The sequence below is a fragment of the Syngnathoides biaculeatus genome, chromosome 19, assembly GCF_019802595.1.
Source record: "Syngnathoides biaculeatus isolate LvHL_M chromosome 19, ASM1980259v1, whole genome shotgun sequence".
Classification (NCBI taxonomy): Eukaryota; Metazoa; Chordata; class Actinopteri; order Syngnathiformes; family Syngnathidae; genus Syngnathoides; species Syngnathoides biaculeatus.
In genome coordinates this window covers 4,540,730-4,560,264 of record NC_084658.1, presented here as the reverse complement: position 1 = coordinate 4,560,264, position 19,535 = coordinate 4,540,730, and the positions used below count along the sequence as shown (strand labels likewise).

Here is a 19,535-nt window from a genome sequence, read left to right as displayed (position 1 = left end):
CAGGCTCCAGTAATCTGTGACTGAAAAGGATAAACAATATAGAACGTGGATGGATGGATTACAAAAATCTTTAGCTTTAATTCCATCGGTTTTATTTGAACACAAAGCATCCAAACCATAAAAACATAAAACAAAAGCATCAAAACTCTTCAAAACAATGATACATTTGTTCTTTTCTTTAAAAAAAATAAATGCAAAGTGCTATGAAAGTAAAATTTATCACATGGACGACTGTCAATGCAAAAGGACAAACAAACAAAAATAAACACTTTAGTGTAAAACATGTCATACTTGTGCCATAAGAGGCCTGCTTTGATCATGCGTCTTCATTCAAGGAACAAATCCAGTCATTTTTATTCTACTATAATACAAGACAGAGCTTAGGCCAACAAAACAAACATTTGATAATAACTATCAACATTCTAATTATGTGTCCATCATAATTAGCATACATGTATCATTGACATTTTCTTATAGCTTTTGTAGATAACAATGCCAATGTCATTCCATGACAATTTCATCTTTGTCTGTTGTGCTTCTTTAGTACAATTTGATCAGTTATTTGTGTAGCATAGTACATTGTCATTAAATATAGTAGCTATTTAAATGTTTTTATACAACTCAAATAACATTAAAATATAACAAAAATACAAACCTATAAATACTGTATTTACCTCAAATAGTTCATGTTGTTCTCTTGCTTATTCAGGGGAAGTGCAGCTTGTGTCCACGCCACAGAATGAGTCTTTGTGAGGTGAGGACGTGGGTGACGACACTGAGCAGCATCAGGAAGATGGTCATTGACATCACGATCACATAGTGGCTAATGCTGTGCAAGATAGACAGGTTTTAACCTGAGTCAATCACGCACATGCGGGATTTTTGGATTTATAGAGTACCTATGGCAGCCAACACTCGATCACTGCACATTACAACTAAAGGTTTCAAAAATTCCTCACTGCAAGTGTCAATCAAAATGGATCACTGCCATAGTTGGCAGAAATGTTACAGCATTTGATACCCAAGGAAGAGTTCAGTGTACATGAGCTGGAATTGGCTTAATGAGACACTTTACCTTGTGCCAATGTCCAACCAGGTGCCGTAATCCTGCACCAAGAAGAAAAAGTGCTGTGGAGAATAAAATGTTTACTTCACAAAAATTTACATTCTTCCACAGTTTGTACAGTACATCAGATTGTAAAGCTCAAGGTTTTACCATAGCCATCACGTCAGAGATGACCAAGACGATCAGAAATAAGCTGCAGATTGAGAAGATAACCATATTACGTGTGATATGACAAAGAAGGATGCCAAGACTGGTGTTATGATTGCAAATAATTTAATACTTACCTTCTTGTTGAGAGCTGTGTTGTAACTTGGATGGTCTCAAATGTGCACATTACAATTATGAACGGAATGATGACCTAGAAGACAAAATAACGTAGTGCAATATATTACTTTATTTCATTAGTGGTGGACAGCAAATTAAAATGTTCCTGCATTAGGACTTCACCTTCCACATCATTAATGCTCCCATGATGAAGGGATTGAAGACTGTGAGGAAACAATAAACAGATGCTGGGTCAAAACTAAAAGAGAATGGAAAAAAAAAAGATTTCAGACAAATAATTATGAATTTAGTCTGAAAAGCACATCTTTTAAACACTTTACACTTGGATATATCCAATAATATATGTCTATACAGTCATCCCTCTCTACTTCGTGGACACGCATCACGGATTCATTACATCATGGACCCCCACCCTAAATGAAGAATAAATAAAATAAATAAATAGTGGAAAAAAACAAAAACGTCAGCATAAATTTGTACAGTACTGTACTGTATATTAGGGGGAAGGTAATGCACCATCCTCGGCTTGACAACATGGACCAATGAAACAAAATAAATTAATTACATTTAAAAAAAAAAAAAAAAAAAAAAAAACACCCACATACACTCAGACCTATGAAGCCAAAAAAAAAAAAAAAAAAGAAAAACATTTACCCCTACTTCGCTGTTTTTCACTTTTCACGGGTGGGTCTGGTACCAATTAACTGTAAAAAATGAGGGATTACCGTCTTCTTTTCCTTTCGGCTTGTCCCGTTAGGGGTTGCCACAGCGTGTCATCTTTTGCCATCTTAGCCTATCTCCTGCATCTTCCTCTCTCACCCCAACTGCCCTCATGTCTTCCCTCACCACATCCATAAACCTTCTCTTTGGTCTTCCTCTCGCTCTTTTGCCTGGCAGCTCCATCCTCAGCACCCATCTACCAATATACTCACTCTCTCGCCTCTGAACATGTCCAAACCATCGAAGTCTGCTCTCTCGAATCTTGTCTCCAAAACATCCAACTTTGGCTGTCCCTCTAATGAGCTCATTTCTAATCCTATCCAACCTGGTCACTCCGAGCGAGAACCTCAACATCTTCATTTCTGCCACCTCCAGTTCAGCTTCCTGTTGTTTCTTCAGTGCCACCGTCTCTAATCCGTACATCATGGCCGGCCTCACCACTGTTTTGTAAACTTTGCCCTTCAACCTAGCAGACTCTTCTGTCACATAACACACCAGACACCTTTCGCCAGCTGTTCCAACCCGCTTGAACCCGTTTCTTCACTTCCTTACCACACTCACCATTGCTCTGGATTGGTGACCCCAAGTATTTGGAGTCGTCCACCCATGTCTTTCTCCCTGGAGCCTCACTCTTCCCCCACAACGCCTCTCATTCACGCATATATATTCTGTTCTACTTCAGCTAATCTTCATTCCTCTCCTTTCCAGTGCATGTCTCCATCTTTCTAATTGTTCCTCTGCATGCTCCCTGCTTTCACTGCATATCACAATATCATCTGCGAACATCATGGTCAAAGGGGATTCCAGTCTAACCTCATCTGTCAGCCTATCCATTACCACTGCAAACAGGAAGGGGCTCAGAGCTGATCCCTGATGCAGTCCCACCTCCACCTTAAATTCCTCTGTCACACCGAAGGCACTAGCCTCCAGTACTCTTTCCCATAACTTCATTGTGTGGCTCATCAACTTTATTCCTCTATAGTTCCCACAGCTCTGAACATCCCCTTTGTTCTTAAAAATGGGAACTAGAACACTTTTCCTCCATTCTTCAGGCATCTTTTCACCCGCTAGTATTCTGTTGAATAAGTTGGTCAAAAAGTCCACAGCCATCTCTCCAAATTGCTTCCATACCTCTACCGGTATGTCATCAGGACCAACTGCCTTTCCATTTTTCGTCCTTTGAAGTGCCTTTCTGACTTCCCCCTTAGTAATCATTGCCACTTCCTGGTCCTTCACACTTGCCTCTTCAACTCTTCCTACTCTCTCATTTTCTTCATTCATCAACTTCTCAAAGTATTTTTTCCATCTATTTAGCACACTACTGGCACCAGTCAACACATTTCCGTCTCTATCCTTAATCACCCTTACGTGCTGCACATCCTGCCCATCTCTATCCCTCTGTCTGGCCAACCTGTAGAGATCCTTTTCTCCTTCTTTCGTGTCCAACCTGGTGTACATGTCTTCATATGCCTCTTGTTTAGCCTTTGCCACCTCTACCTTTGCCCTAAGTCGCATCTCGATGTACTCCTTTTGCCTCTCCTCAGTCCTCTCAGGATCCCACTTCTTCTTCGCTAATCTCTTTCCTTGTATGACTCCTTGTATTTTGGGGTTCGACCACCAAGTCTCCTTCTCCCCTTTCCTACCAAAAGACACACAAAGTACTCTCCTGCCTGTCTCTCTGATTACCTTGGCTGTCGTTGTCCAGTCTTCCGGGAGCTTCTGCTGTCCATCGAGAGTCTGTCTTACCTCTTTCCGAAAGGCCGCACAACATTCTTCCTTTCTCAGCTTCCACCTCTTGGTTCTCTGCTCTACCTTTGTCTTCTTAATCTTCCTACCCACCACCAGAGTCATCCTACACACTACCATCCTATGCTGTCGAGCTACACTCTCCTCTACCACTACTTTACAGTCAGTAACCTCCTTCAGATTACATCGTCAACACAAAATATAATCCACCTGCGTGCTTCTACCTCCTCTCTTGTAGGTCACTATATGTTCCTCCCTCTTCTGGAAATAAGTGTTCACTACAGCCATCTCCATCCTTTTTGCAAAGTCCACCACCATCTGTCCCTCAAAGTTCCTTTCCTGGATGCCGGACTTACCCATCACTTCTTCATCGCCCGTTTCCTTTACCAATATGTCCATTACAATCTGCACCAATCACAACTCTCTCGCTGTCTGGGATGCTCAGAACTACATCTAGTTCCTTCCAGAATTTCTCTTTCAACTCTAGGTCACATTCTACCTGTATATTTGTTATATTTATGTTATTATACATAACACCCTCAATTTCAAATTTTTGTCTCATCACTCGATCTGATACTCTTTTCACCTCCAAGACATTCTTAGCCAGCCTTTAAAATAACCCCTACTCCATTTCTCTTCCCATCTACTCCGTGGTAGAATAATTTAAACCCTGCTCCTAAACGTCTAGCCTTACTACCTTTCCACCTGCTCTCTTGGATGCACAGAATATCAACCTTTCTCCTAATCATCATGTCAACCAACTCCTGAGCTTTTCCTGTCACAGTCCCAACATTCAAAGTCCCTACACTCAGTTGTAGGCTCTGTGCATTCCTCTTTTTCTTCTGACGCTGGATCCGGTTTCCTCCTCTTCTTTGTCGTCGACCCACAGTAGCTGAATTTCCACTGACGCCATGCAGGTTAGCAGTGCCGGGGGCGGGGGTTGTTAACGCGGGCCACGACCGATCCGGTATGGGATTCTTTACAAGAACGCTCATATTTGTTTGGCACAGTTTTTACGCCGGATGCCCTTCCTGACGCAACCCTCTGCATTTATCCGGGCTTGGGACCGGCCTACAAATTGCACTGGTTTGTGCCCGATAGGGCTGCTCTGGATTACTGTATATGCCTTTTATATTCATCTCTACTATAAAAGTCATCACATACACCATCATAATTTAATAACATTCAACACAGGAGTTTTATCAAAAAATGTTGCCTTTAGCCAGTGAGATGGGCATGAATTTAATAATGTGTTAATTAGTTTGGTTTGTTGCTTTCCTTATTACCTCATAAGTGAGACAATATTGGATAACCCCTTCCCTCAAGTAAAACAGATACTGTTCATACCTGTTAATAGAGGCTATGTTCCCTGTGCCGAAAAAAGCTGTTATTATGAGAAAAACCTGATAAAAATACGAGGTCAAGGACAGCAACATGGTAGTTGTATTATTTGCCTTTGATACACTAAAGCAAATAACATTCAGGATACAAAGAAATATGATCGCCGGATGTCATCCAACTTGAGCTGACGAATTTTGGAGATATCAATGTTGGCAGAGAAATCAATAGTGGAAAGCTGTAAGACAGATTTAAGGTTACATACATATTGTACTGTTATCACGATAAATTCTAATCATCCAAATGTTTGTGCAATCAAAATATGTATAAAAATTTCCATTTGCCTCAGCAGTCTCAACATGAGTAATCTCAACATGAGTAATGACACGCCAAAAAAATGAATTACTTGTGTAAAAGACTTGACAAGTTTGTATGTCCGTGCATACTAATTTTGGAATTTGAAGGAAATGCACTACAAGTTGTATTAAATATATAATTCAGTTCATGAACTTTTTTCCTCAGAAATAATTTGTAAATGTGACCTTAACCAATCTCTTACACAACTCTTGTGTTGTGTCCAAGGAGACGGTATTTATACCTCTTGCCTTCCAGAAACGCCCTCAGCGATCATAGCTTCCTGTTCAATGTTGATCCACACAAACATCAACCAAGATAATACAGGTGGGAACAAGGCCTCGGTCCTAGGTGAGAAATTATGCACTTTATGCAATAGTCTATGCACATAAGATTTCCAATATATGGATGAAAGCCTTCGATTCCACAATGACTACAGTGTAAAATAACCTCCACATCCCTGAAACCCATCTACTTTTATTTTTCTGGTCGATGCAATGGTCAGGTACTGCATCCTAATACATTTAGCGATACTTTATTGTGTGACAGTCTAAGCTATCTTACCCAGTGCTAAGCAGAAGGTACGTGGCTGTGAGCGAGAGAAAGATGCTTAGAAGCCGGTGAAACAGGCGTGTTGAGCTCATCAATGGAACAAATATGGAAGAGGCTAAAGAAAACAAAATGGTATGCGTCTTTTTAATGTTGGAAAACCAGCGCAAATATGTGCACTCACTCAGATGCCACCTACACAATGTGAGCCAACTGATCATCTGATTGGGAAGAGGCAGACCCTGTTTCTGCTGTAGGCTGGAATGTGTGAGGAAAGGCACGTACGCACACACTGCTACATGCAGCATCTGTTCAATGACACCCACAACAGTTTACCTCACTTTGGCTAACTGCATTAACACAAAGCCAGTCACAGATAGAACATAATTACCTGTATGACAAACTGCTGTTTATCACTAAAGTGTAGTGATGCCCTGTTCCATGATGACCAGAGAAAACAGGCAGATATAAAGAGGGTGAGAAGACCTGCACAGATCCTGAAAAAATAAATAGGTTAATACATCACTTGTAGTCTTATCAGGGAGATGTTGATTCAACAATGCGCTTTAATATGGTAGATGAAGTTTAATACACTCACACCAGATTTATGTTGGGCTCTCTTCCCACAACAGGCATGAGAGGGAAAGCAGCCAAACAGAGGCAGCCAACGAACCAGTTCACTGAACAACGCTACAAAGCCATAAAGATTAGACAGAGCTCATATAAATACAATCCACTCACCAACCATGACATTAAAGATAAATGTACAATTTAAAAATTCTTTATTTTAATTATTGGGGTGGTGGGATGGTGGCGCAGCTGTAGGGCATTGGCCTCACAGTTCTGAGGACTGGGGCTCAAATCCCGGCTTCACCTCTGTGGAGTTTGCATGGTCTTCCCATGCCTGCGTGGGTGTTCTCCGGGCACTCCGGTTTCCTCCCACATCCCAAAAACATGTATTAATTGGAGACTCCAAATTGCCCCGAGTATGATTGTGAGTGGGACTGTTGTATGTCTCCATGTGCCCTGCAATTGGCTGGCTACCAGAACAGCGTGTACCCTGCCTCCTGCCCGATGAGAGCTGGGATTGCCTCTAGCACTCCCGCGGCACTTGTGAGGATAAGCAGCTCAGAAAATGGATGAATCATTGTGGTTTGCTGTGGTGTAGAACCGCACTCTGTCAAAGTCAGACCTTTTTACCTTCCTTCTGGTTTGTTGGAAATATGTACATAAATCTACAAACCTCCAGAACCTACATAAGCATTTTCTAATTAGAAGTAGATGTGTGTGATATAACTATCCATCCTACCTTAGCCTTGCCAAAAAGACCTGACAGCATTGGCCAGAGCGAGAATATAGCCAGACCCACAGTCAGCATGGCCCGATGGAAAAAACTCACCACCTGGGGGCAGTAGAGGCACAATTTGTGAGCTTGAAGTTTACATTTTGTGTTCACACTTAAAAAAATAAAAACACCTACCAGTAGTTCAATGCCGAAAGCTACCAACACAAAGTACCCAAAGCATTTCCACAGTGGCAGGGAAGGAGCTGAGTGAATCAAGTCTGTAAGTGTACTGGACCTGAATTGGAAAACGCATGTGATTTGAATTTCTGCAACAGAAGGGAGGCAATTACAAACACAGCAATGGCCCTTTATATTCTGTCAATGACCAATATAAGTCTATACAATCTACCATGGTCAAATTAACACATCCTTATAGCCAGCCAAGCTTGACAATGTATTTTTTAGGCAAATTACATCCAGTGGATGTTGCGAACCCTTTAACTTTTGGGTAACTCCTGTTTTCTGTTACCATCTATCCATTTTCCTGAGCCGCTCTGTCCCTCTCTGAAAATGATCCATTTAAAATGATCAGAACAATGGCTGTGAATATGTGTTTTAGCAATAATTCAATAAAGTTTCTTATTTAAAGGACACTCACTCTTTAAGAACACAATACCACACAGGCACAGGCAGCAGGCAGTAAACATAGTAAGTGAATGGACTCCTTTGGATGAGCAGGAATATGCTGATCACCACTGTGACACACACACACAGCCTCACTAGGGAGTGATCAGCTTTCTGTGGATGCAGAAGCCATGCATGTAATTTTGAAATTTGATGAGTGAGTGTACCTGGATAGAAACAAACCTGTTTGAGGATGTCGGGATGCATGTTAAGGCTAGCATGAGTCTTCAGAATAACGAGGACAACATACGAGGTCCATCCTACAAATCCCAGCACCACACTGCAGCCCAAAAAAAACCTGTCGTAGGTGTGGTAGTAAGCCAGGCCTTCAAGGGCATCAGCTATTAGAGTCTGGCAGAGCAAGATCTAGGCAAACAATAATGGTGAGAAAGAAAAATACAGGTTTAAATCAACTACTGTAGTTTGTGCAAGATGTCAGCTTTTGAGGACTAGACACAGCCATCTGTGGACCTTTTCCAGTTTAAAGAATTTATAGTGTGAACAAGTTATTTCCCATGATACTCACAGCATCTCCATACTTTTCCAGCTGAATTAGTATTCTTGCTTTCTGAATAAATTCTGCTTGCTTAGGCTCAGTCAACTGTCTGAAAGACAAATACAAAGCAATGGCGCTTGTGCATGAAATTACATTTTAAGATGTAATTTTGCAATGTTGCATAAAGGAAATGTAACAGTCACCTTCACAAAAACACAAAAGTATGGAGTTTTTAAATGAAAAATGCTTATTTCATTTTATATAGGTGAACAATGCAAAATTATAAAATAAAATTCACAAGGACATTTTGAATGCGTCTGCTGTTGCAAGTCCGAAACCGGCATTAGTGAAGGATTTATTACAAGTTGGGTTTGCCTTGTGGAAGAACCGGTATTTGAAGCTTTTGACCTCAACACAAATATAGAGCAATTTTAGTCAAATTTAGTACAAGTCCAATTTTAACAATTGTAACTAAATACGAACAGCTGTTAGGCTAAAATAGGATAAGATGGTAACCTGAGCTGAGAAAGAACTAAGATACAACATTTAAACATTCTCTCTGTGCTTGCAAAACATTTCTAAACTGAACTGACACAATGTTAGCACTTGTTATATTAACACATAGAGGTGGTTGAAGATGGTGCCGCTGCACTGTGGCAGCCATTACAGGACACACTCATCATCACTAATTGAAATTGGCTATTTTGGCAGATTTTTTTTCATACCTCTTAATTGCCACAGATGGGCGAGTTTGCATTTCAAGCAAAAAATACTGACACAAAAATAAAGAGCAGACGTGTGTCAACAAAATGATAAGAGAAACAATATTGCCTGTAATTTTGTCTGTCCCCATTCATTTGTCACCATTAAGAAAAAAAATATATTCTAATTCAATTAGACATCTTTTGATAGCCCATTTGTGGGGACATGTTAACCCGTAAGCACTCCCAATATTTAGTGCTAGTGCTTCCTCCGCAGCAGGCCCATAACGGCAATTAAAAGCAAATGCTAAGGTTAATACCTCCAAATTATTGTACTTACTGATATGGGGTAAAGAGACAAGACAACGTTGTCTCTTTTTTCTGCTTCATTTTCATCTAAGAAAATATAAATAAAACAATTAAATAATTATCTCCTTTTGTGATTCTAAAACAACGTTATTAATATGTTTCTACTAATTTTACAAATTCATTACATTCAAGTGATGTTCTTGTTTTTTTCCTGATGCAAACAGATACTAAACATGTCATCAACAGCAGAGCCACATGCTGCCTCACCTTGAACTGCTCCAATATTTGAATAGCATTAGTGTACATGCACTCTGCTTTGAACTGATCACTGTTGTTCAGGTAAAGGAGAGGTAAAACACCCTGAAGACACACAATCAATCTTTCTTATCCAACAAGCCTCTGCAGTCTCAAAAGATCTTTATGTACATTTTTCGTTCACACTTGACTGTGGAACGGAGTTGAGCACCAATACTTACAACAGAGTTGACTGGAATGGGTACACCAATAAGAGATGCCATGAGAGGAGCAATATCAGCCTGCATAGTTTAAGCAAAACATACTTTTAGATGTACTGTAACATCCCACATATTCCTATTCATAGAGGTATGATTTGATCAAAACAATAAATTATTTAAATGAAGGAGCCATGCCTGATTGAGATCAACTCTTCTGAGGTGCCCCAGTTTCCAGTCTGGGTAAGTGGTGAAATCAGAAAATATTATACCCGGCCACTCAAACAGTGTAAAACATTCTGAATATTTTTTTTTGTCATAAAATGTTTAATGAGTGTACCTTGCAAGTACCCATCTTTGTAAAGATGATTTTCAGTCACTTTGTGGGGTCTCTGTACTCCAGCCCCCCAAGCCACAAAAGGGGTAAGAGTCTCTGAGGGGTGACCAGCACCATGGGAACCTAGAAACACACATTTGGATTAAATCATGACATATAGTATAGTATTTGTATTTTTTTCATTTAGATTATTTTTTTAATGCGCTACCCCAATTGGTCATGCCATGATCAGAAGTGAACACAAAAGCTGTTCTGCCATCATTGCTGAAGAAGTCTTCAATTATAGACACTACTTCAGATACACCGGAGTCGACAAGGCCAATATTCTTTAGATACTCCCTTGTATGAGAGACAAATAGAACATTGATGAGGAAGTGCATTATACTACAAAGACGTGAAGACTATAATAATGAATAAAGAAAAAAATGAAAACTGACTGCGACATTGGTCTGTGAGCATGTCCATTTGTGTCAATTCCCAATAGATGCAGAAAGAAGACATTCTTATCCTTAAGCAGGCTGGCCATCAAAGTGGAGTTTGACTTCGCTGATTGAAAGAGTGACTGGCAGAGAGGGCACAGACAAAATTATATTCTCACATGATTAAGGCTGCCAGGACAGAAAACAATGCTATAATTGTTCATTATTAATCATTTGGGGATATATTGAGGACTGGCTATCATACTTTGACTTGAGTGAACACCCAGCTGTCTAGGCTGGATGCATCCGTGGAGGCAAAATCCTCCTCTGCTGCTGGATAAGTGTAAGTGTACACATGGTCTCCACTCGCACCTGGAAGTGAGTGAGGACAAAAAATATAAATATAATAATACTTTTATCATGTTACTGATTGAGACACATTAAAACTTGTATAGCACACTTGAGATATGTTTGCACTAGCAACTGATGTGATTATTACGGTAGTGATATGGGATTAAAAAAGGACTGAAATGCATCATCATACTAAGAGGTGTCTCGTATTCTGTGCTCCTTTAATGTAACTGAATAAGCTAACCAAAACATTTGTGGGCATGCTGAGCAATTCTACACATTCACTTAAATGAATGAATGTTTAAAATCCGACGTGAGCCGACATAGAACTCTTGAATTGGATCTCATTGTATTGTGCACACGGTGGAACGTCTGGTTATGGCGTTGTCCTCACAGTTTTGAGGACCAGGGTTCAAATCCCAGCCCCGCCTGTGTGGAGGGAGCATGTTCTCCCCATGCCTGCGAGAATTTTCTCCAGGTACTCCGTTTTCCTCCCACATTCCAAAAACCTGCGCTAATTGGAGACTCCAAATTGGCCTTAGCTGTGATTGTGAGTGCGGATAATTGTCTCTGTATGCCCTGCGACAGGCTGGAAACCAGTTCAGGGTGTACCCTGCCTCTTGCCCGAAGATTTCTGGGATGGCCTCCAGCACTTCTGCGCCCCTTGTGAGCATAAGCGGCATGTAAAATGGATGAAAGAATGTATCGTGCACATCATACTTGGGGCCCTCCAGAGAGTCTGTGGAGTACCTTTAGCAAACATGGGCAGAATATCAGGGCTCCCCCAACACCAAGTACGTCTGCTCTCATTAAAAACAGAGTCAAACTCCACAGGATTCTCCTTCCAACCTGAGGCCAGACACATAAAAACATTAGCTATAAATACTCATGGGTGACACTGACAAATGACACCTCACTTCCTTCGTGTTACAGACCTTTAGCAACAGCACTAACATCTTCATAGAAGCCAGCAATAAGAGCAACATGACCAGGGCGAGACTCGGTGGGAACACGTGTGTGGGACACACCCCAGGTACCTCGCTCCTCAATCACACTCCTGTTAGCGAAGACAGCAGAAGACTTGCAAAGTCACTCACAAAAGTTTATATTTTTTCACAGTTTCCCAACCTCAAATAAGGAGCCACAGTTGAGCCATTAGGAAGCAGGGTGAAGAGGCTGTCTGCTCTCAGGCCATCGGCCACAATCAGCACCAGTCTGGAGGCAGGTGGAGTCAAATGTGTGGCCATGGGCGCCATGCCATGGACCAGAGGAGAGGTGAAGTAGATATCAAAGATTGACAAGAAGAATACTACATGGACTGTCAGTCCCACCACTAAAAAAGTGATCATCCTCATGTTGAGCCGGAGTGTCACCAGTACTTGATATCTGTAATGCAAGGATAAAGAAGGAATACAATGTCATATCTGTCTAGCATTTGACGTGCTTTTTAATATTCTTCAAATAAAAAGAATGTTTTTTATGTATGTATTTGTATCCTTCGTTTATGCCCTATAAAAGTTTCGAATGAAAGGCCACTGTCACGTCTTACCTGCAGGTAACTTCAGAAGTCCTCGATCACAAAAAGAACGACCCACGACTTGTTCGACTTGTCTGGTGAATTTATTTTGGTTACATTATATTGGTCACCGACCACAATGCATTTCCAAAAATAAAAATTTCGTGTTATCCAACAACATTGGTCTAGTCCTTAAAATCGTGTTTTAACTAAATCAGTTGTCCTTTCTAACAAGATTAGTGTAAAACCTTGTCCATGCACTTCCTTGTTGTGACACGGACGTTGACGAGGGTACCGCGAAAGGAAATTGTGGGTATTGTAGTTGACTGAATTTGGCCAGTGGTATCTTCGTGGAGCAACAACACGAGAAACACTGGACTTTTTCGGAAAGTCCAATCTCCAAATCTTTATTGTAACTTTCCTTAACCGTTGTTGTCACAAGTCATGAGATGGAAAGGTACTTCTATGCTGCCTGGAACGTCTTCCGGGTAACCCCGGACGCAATTTTATTATTAGCAACGCAAAGAAAAGGAAATGTATTTGTATAGCGCATTTCGTACATAAGATAACTCAATGTGCTTTACATAATTAAAAATATTTGAAAAAAAATAGATAAACCGTTATTATTTAACAGGTTAGGGCAAACTTAGGTCGCAAGTTTTCGGCCCTTCAAGTGGCGCGGTTGCCTCGCGCCAATGCAACTCAACGTTGGGAGATAATGGGTAGGAATGAATCCGTGCTTAGTCAAAATAATGTGATTCAAAAAAACTAAAAAAGAAGCGGCAGTTGATTAAAGTACACTACACACTTTAATCGCTTCATTGTGGTCTTTTCAAATGTTGCTGTGGGGAGAAGCAACAAGAGTCACGTGACACATTCTCGCATGACGGTTCACGCGAGATTTCTCTCCAACTAGCTTGACATCCGTTCAGGAAGCAGGGCTGATTAGCTTACCCTAGATAGCAAAACAATAACATAATAATTGAAAAAAATCTATACAGTGCAAACATGGCGTCGGTGAACCCGTTTAGTCTGAGTGATTCTGAAGAGGAGAGTGAACGTCGCCCGAACGATACAGTTGACACAGAGCGTAGCCCTAGTGACGGAGCCCCGGGGCCGCCTCCGGGCAATCCCTTCCCCTCACCGGTAGACCTCGAGCCTTCAACTCTGCTATCCAGCAACCGAACGAGCCCAAACGGCGAGGGCATGTCGATGTCTTCCGCGTCCGCCGCCGCTATGGCCGGGAGTGCTGAGATGCGGGTGTCGGTGGATGTTATCGCTGCTCAGTTACTGCGTGACCAGTACATCCTCACGGCCCTGGAGTTTCACACTGAACTGTTGGAAGCGGGCAGGGAGCTCCCTAGATTGAGGGATTATTTTTCCAACCCGGGTAACTTCGAGCGGCAGAGCAGCACCCCACCTGCCAAAGATCAAGGAATTGTACCTGGTGGACCATTGAGTAAGTAGCTAGATGCTAGCTAAGTTGCTGCTGAAACTCCTCTATGTTTTAGGTATTCTTCCATAGCACAACATAGCTGTCATGTAATGTGCTTGGAAGTAGTTTAGCGTGAGTTACCCGCTTTCTACAACTGTATCCGAAACCTAATGTGTCACAAAGCAATGTAATGATGTTTTACCAAATGATAAACAGTGTTAGGCAGGCAGTGTTAATCACTAGGGTAATTCCCTTTAATTTCCATGAATAAATGCACACTTTATTTAAAGACGCAGGTTATATGTTTAGAATTTACACTACAAAGGCGTGGCATTGAACAGATACAATAATTTAAATAACGGATCTATTGCAGAGTTTTCGTAATTTTACATCTCACAGTACATCGTCAAAGAAATGTCACAAAGCGATCATCTCATTGTATTCATAAATTTACATTTGTGTGAAGTCAGTTGAGCACCGTTTTTATTTTGTTGTATTCGGTAAAGTTAGTGTCTGACATCTTGTGGAACAGCACTTCTTGTTCTGCCTGTCACTGTATGCCACTGTCATAGATGAAGAAAGACATTATTTGTATTCATCCATCCGTTTTCTTGAGTCTCTTATCATCCACAAGGGTCACGGGAGTGCTGGAGTGTACCCCACCTATCCTCGGGCAGGAGGCGGTGGACTTACACCGGTTGCCAACCAATGGCAGGGCTCATAGAGACAGTCTCACACTCATAATCACACTTTGGGGCGAATTGGAGTCACCAATTAATGCATGTGTTTGAGATGTTTTGGGATATGGGAGGAGACTGGAGTTCCTGGAGAAAATCAAATCTGTCAATAGTATGTATATGAAGTTTCAGTGCTGGCAATGAGCAAATCTTAATTGACTTTTCCCCCGTTTCACTTTGAGAAAAAGTAAAGGACAATGACATTACCGTATTTTCACGATCATAAGGCGAATCGTACTAAATAATTATTATTACAGTCTTCATTGCGGGTGCAATTTCAGTATTAAACACATATACAAGGCACGCCCGATTATTGGGCGCAAGCATGGTGGCGCTCACGAGACAGTGAGGCATAAGTGTATGTTTATTTTTGTAAGGAGAAAAACAAGCTTATACATTTTTCCCCCACTATGACCGATGGAATCAAGTCACCAGTTAACACGCCATCCTTACCCACAGTGTCACACCAAACCAAAATCATTACTCCTCAGCAAACGGAACAGCACAACGTGCAGATAACAAAGCAGCCAAAACAACAACCGAAGAAATAATTGACACAAAACATGCACTCCAAACACTATTTACAAGCATGTTTAGCGCTGCAAATCATAAAGCTATATAACGACGCCATATTAAAACATATGGTAGCATGCATGCAATGTATTTAAAAAGGCACCAGACTCAAAACTGAGTTTAGTTTTTACTTTATTGAAGTATTTAACAATTTGCACGTAATTTTTTCATTAATCCTCATCCACGAATCCATCCTTATCTTTTCAGTCTCGTTGCTTTGCGGCGCCTCAGAAATGATAGTGACTTTTTTAAACAGTGGAAGCAGACACGTTAGCCCAGACGTTCACAATCCATTCTCAAATTGTGGTGTAACTCACATGGCACTGGTTCTAAGAAAGCTGTGTTCCCCATTTGTCATCCATCACTTGCATGCCGCTCGGAACTTCACTTTGTACACTGTTTACACCAATGTTCAGGGGTAGAGGTTGCTTCGTCAAGCCTCCCAGAATAGCACGCTGCGAGTTCATTTACTACGTTTGTTTTTTCAGTTTTTTTTTTTCATGGGTTTTTGATTATTAATCGACTGCTTGAGTTTCTCTTCCAACTTGGGCCACCTCACCTTGTTCCCGCGGGAACTCAGCTTCATTTTCTATACTTGGTGGAGCTAGTTTTCCTGCTTTCCCAACATTACCACCATAGATTCATTGATCTTGAATTCTCTGGCGGGTACTAAATGGAGCTAAACAAATTTTCTCGGCACACTGCTTCAATCACATGACACAACATGTCACAGCCTTGGTACTAATTGTGTTCAAGACCACACTAATGGCTCTCATCTCAGGCAGCTATATTATATATTTTCTTCACTTTATAAGTATGCTTTTTAGAGGTAGTGTTCAAAGTTGACTCTAAGTGATCAAAGTATGGAAGTTTTGCCACACTGCTGTCCTTCCTTCTTTTGATATTTTAGATTTAATCCTAAGTAATTCAGACAAAATTCATTTGTAAATACACGTCTGAATGTCCGTCTAGATACTTCTTTGAAAATATCATAACGAAGTGGAATATGGATCTCTGCAATCTTTGATATTTGATTACTATTGGAGATGGTTGAGGCTGGCCATTGTCAGTGTCTTTGATTTTCACTGCCCCCCCCATATGTATTTGTCTTTGGTTATAGATCGAGCAGGCAGCATCAGCACCTTGGACTCTCTGGACTTTGCCCGATACTCGGATGACGGCAATCGAGAATCAGACGAGCGGGTGGCAGGTAAGATGAACCTGTGCTGTCACAAGTTGGAGCCAAAAGCCATAATTTCAGTCAGGGAAATACTGTCAGAGCTGATCTGTCTGGTGGAATGCACCTGCATCAGTGGCTATAGATTTTGTGCAAATTTTAATTTAACATTTACATCCTTTATAGTTATGATACATATTTTGACATTGGCATTGATAGGGATTCATTTCTAAAAAAAAAAAAAACAATTAATTTGATAATCTAATTACAAATGTGCACTTTTTTACGTTATCTTGCTAATACAGAAATAATTTTAAAGTTTTTTGTCCAATTAATTATTTTTGTATAATTACAGTAAATATTTAAAATGTCTTAATTGACTGCATCTTTTAAATAAAAGAAAAATGGTGAGCAGTACAATGAAAAAGAAGATTATCATAATTTAAATACTATCGTAGAATCTTAAGACTATTAATCATGATGCTAGTAATTCCTGTTGAGAAAGATGAGCATGTAGTGCATAAGCCAGAATCTGAATATGTCCACCTGGAACATACCAAAGTTGCACATAAGCAAAAGGGATTGGTGGATTAACGTTGGCAGTCTTGGGAATGCCCCATCTACTTTCCACCATCATGTCTTTCTACTTTCAGTAACTTCCACTTTAGGTATTGAACTGACCAAGTCTTGATTAATTGCGCCTTCCATTTGTAGCTATTTTGAAATCAGTTTTGCCTACAATTGCAAAAAAGCTCAAACAGACAGACATGAAATGACAAGCTACTTAGGACCAAAAATCTGTTCATCCTATTCGCATTAGCCATTTAGTTGTAGTTTATCAAAGTAGAAATCTTTGCCCTGATCAACTTTATCTGGATTACCTATTTCATTTATTCTTATGGAAGCAGGTGAAAATTACACATTTATTTTTGGTTTAGCAAACTAGGAGCGTACATTTTCACTATATTTAGTCACTAAGTGGTATTTTTGGTACTGACGCTTCACAATTCCCGTGCAGCTCAATCGTGACACACCATAAATGTGAAATCAAAGTTCTGTAACAGCTGTGTGACTCAGAAGCATCAGCGATTGCTTTAAAGGCAGGCTGTTTGATTGCAAACTGCTTGTTAGGTTTGACTGCTCTATGAGGAGTTATCCTGTTTTTGATTAGCAACATACAAAAGCTGTAAGTGTCAACATCGATGCACCTGGAATGGAAAAGAGCTATGCAATTGTTTTTTCCCCATTTGTCACCTTTTTGTGAGGTCATTTTAGTTTGTGCAGAGAAGGTTGTCAATTGTAGATGTTTGATGGTGTTTAAAAACTGACAGCAATGAATGAAGTGCAGTGTGTGAGAGCTGAGTAAAAAAGCATGCAGCAAAGATGTTTGTATTTAAGGTTCATAGGTTGCATTTCCCAAATGGGTTTCAATGCCCCACCCCACCCCACCTTCCTCGCCCACCCCTTACCAATATGCCTGCCCACAGCTGTCTGACTCAGGGTTCTCTGGCTTTCTCCTGACGTTGGTCAAACCCCAGTGGGCAATACTGGACAAGTCATTCCATCCAGACTAGTTATTTGTTTCATTCTTCTCCCCTCTTTTCCCTGGACTGAGTTTTATTGTTAATTTACATTGCATCCTGTGCACTCATGATCTGTAAACACGGGTCCATTATGATGGGTGTTACCGACTAGTTTTAATTTTTTCAGTTTCTGCAGTGATGAAGCACCGTAGTAAAATGTGACCCTATTATTAGGTACACTATAAAACGCATATATCAGGTCCAATACAGGGGCTGTAAAATAAAAAATAGAGTGCTGAATTTTGAGAACTATTGAATCATATGGATTAAAGCCACTGTCAACAGAACCAAATGTTGCATCAATGTTTTTCCAGATGATCAGTGCACAACAATGCAATAAGTATTTTCCACTCCATCACTTAAACTTTGCTGTTTTGTTCTTTTTTTCAGAACAGCTATGTGTGTTTTCTGCTCCGCCAATGTTAGTTTAGCCAAACATTGTCATATTTCTTTTGCGAATTGATCATAGTCTATACATATATTTCTTCTTTTTGTTGAATCAGAAAGTGCTTCTCATTTCATTTGTTATTGAAACCTAGCCATGCCTGAAAATGTCTAAATACATACACTTAAGCTAAAAAAAAAAAAACAAGTTACTTAGAAATTACCTTTTTTTTTTTAATAGAAAAACAGTACTTCTAGATGTATAGTACATTTCTGATGTTTGGGGGTCACTTGAAAAACTTCCAACTTTATAAACTTCTGATGACATGATGTAAGTGGCACTTTTGCCTTGGAAATCCTTTGTCAGACAGCTCCAACATTTTTTTTTTTAATCGAGGTGACATGGTCTGAAGTACTTTTTGCATGGGTTTAGCAACAGTATGAAGGCTGGGAAGGTCATCCGCTTAAGTGACATGAATCTTGATTTGCGTCATTCCCTGATCCTCTGCTGCATGTTCCTCAGAGCCATCATTTGCATGTACCCTTTTGTGTTGTTTTATTTTCAGACTCGTAATATCTTTGATGTGTTTTTCACTCCCATCTGTTTTATTTGTTTGTTCCCTGTCTTTGTTTGAATGCACTTCCTGTGTATGCGTGTGTGAATGTGTGCGGGTGTGTGTATGCGTGTGCTGTCACTTTCTGTCCAGTGCTGGAGTTTGAGCTACGGAAAGCAAAGGAGACCATTCAGGCTCTGCGCGCCAACTTGACTCAGGCAGCAGGTGTGGCGCATTTTAAACTTCGTCTCAACCCGAGCCCCTCTTTGCCACTTTCTCCACTTTTCTTCTAAAGAGAATTCCGGAACAACGCTGAACATTCACCTGAACTCATCGCATATTTTTTGTTTTTCCTCCCCTTTGGTTTACAGAGAATGAAGTGCCCTCTCAGGAGAGAAATAACTTCAAGTCAAGCCCTGAAATTCAGGTGGGGGGATCTTTACATTTTGAGAGAGTTAAACTCTTCTACTTTGTTAACAGAGAT

General features: G+C 40.5%; 2 protein-coding genes across 7 annotated transcripts in view; one reads left to right on the top strand and one right to left on the bottom strand.

Annotated features, from left to right (window-relative positions):
* Positions 1-61: 61 nt before the first annotated feature.
* On the bottom strand, positions 62-13,888 carry pign (phosphatidylinositol glycan anchor biosynthesis, class N). Of its 4 annotated transcripts, none has more exons than XM_061804876.1 (29): positions 13,753-13,888; positions 12,221-12,478; positions 12,028-12,149; positions 11,843-11,941; positions 11,007-11,113; positions 10,760-10,884; positions 10,531-10,661; positions 10,326-10,445; positions 10,184-10,224; positions 10,010-10,069; positions 9,801-9,893; positions 9,565-9,620; positions 8,554-8,632; positions 8,211-8,393; positions 8,002-8,141; positions 7,539-7,638; positions 7,368-7,460; positions 6,657-6,748; positions 6,450-6,555; positions 6,258-6,366; positions 6,074-6,176; positions 5,754-5,856; positions 5,307-5,393; positions 5,165-5,220; positions 1,514-1,589; positions 1,351-1,424; positions 1,217-1,259; positions 1,076-1,128; positions 62-829 (listed from the first exon to the last, which is right to left on the bottom strand). In XM_061804876.1, the coding sequence occupies exons 2-29, from the start codon at positions 12,445-12,447 to the stop codon at positions 706-708; spliced, it is 2,802 nt and encodes a 933-aa protein (XP_061660860.1). In that variant the 5' UTR covers positions 12,448-12,478; positions 13,753-13,888; the 3' UTR covers positions 62-705. The 4 variants fall into 4 exon arrangements, with proteins under 4 accessions (XP_061660860.1, XP_061660858.1, XP_061660862.1 ...); XM_061804874.1 differs by lacking the exon at positions 13,753-13,888 and adding an exon at positions 12,642-12,782; XM_061804878.1 differs by lacking the exons at positions 12,221-12,478; positions 13,753-13,888 and adding an exon at positions 11,487-11,755 and having other exon boundaries at positions 12,028-12,044.
* Positions 13,195-19,535, top strand: part of relch (RAB11 binding and LisH domain, coiled-coil and HEAT repeat containing) — a 40,910-nt gene continuing 34,569 nt past the window's right edge. Inside the window, exons 1-4 of one of the 3 annotated variants that reach the window (XM_061804873.1) lie at positions 13,195-13,330; positions 16,474-16,563; positions 19,205-19,276; positions 19,423-19,478. In XM_061804873.1, the coding sequence (XP_061660857.1) occupies positions 13,327-13,330; positions 16,474-16,563; positions 19,205-19,276; positions 19,423-19,478 (222 nt within the window). In that variant the 5' untranslated portion in view covers positions 13,195-13,326. Of the gene's footprint in view, positions 13,331-13,377; positions 14,068-16,473; positions 16,564-19,204; positions 19,277-19,422; positions 19,479-19,535 lie in introns of those variants that run through there. The other 2 variants (XM_061804872.1, XM_061804871.1) reach the window with 2 other exon arrangements.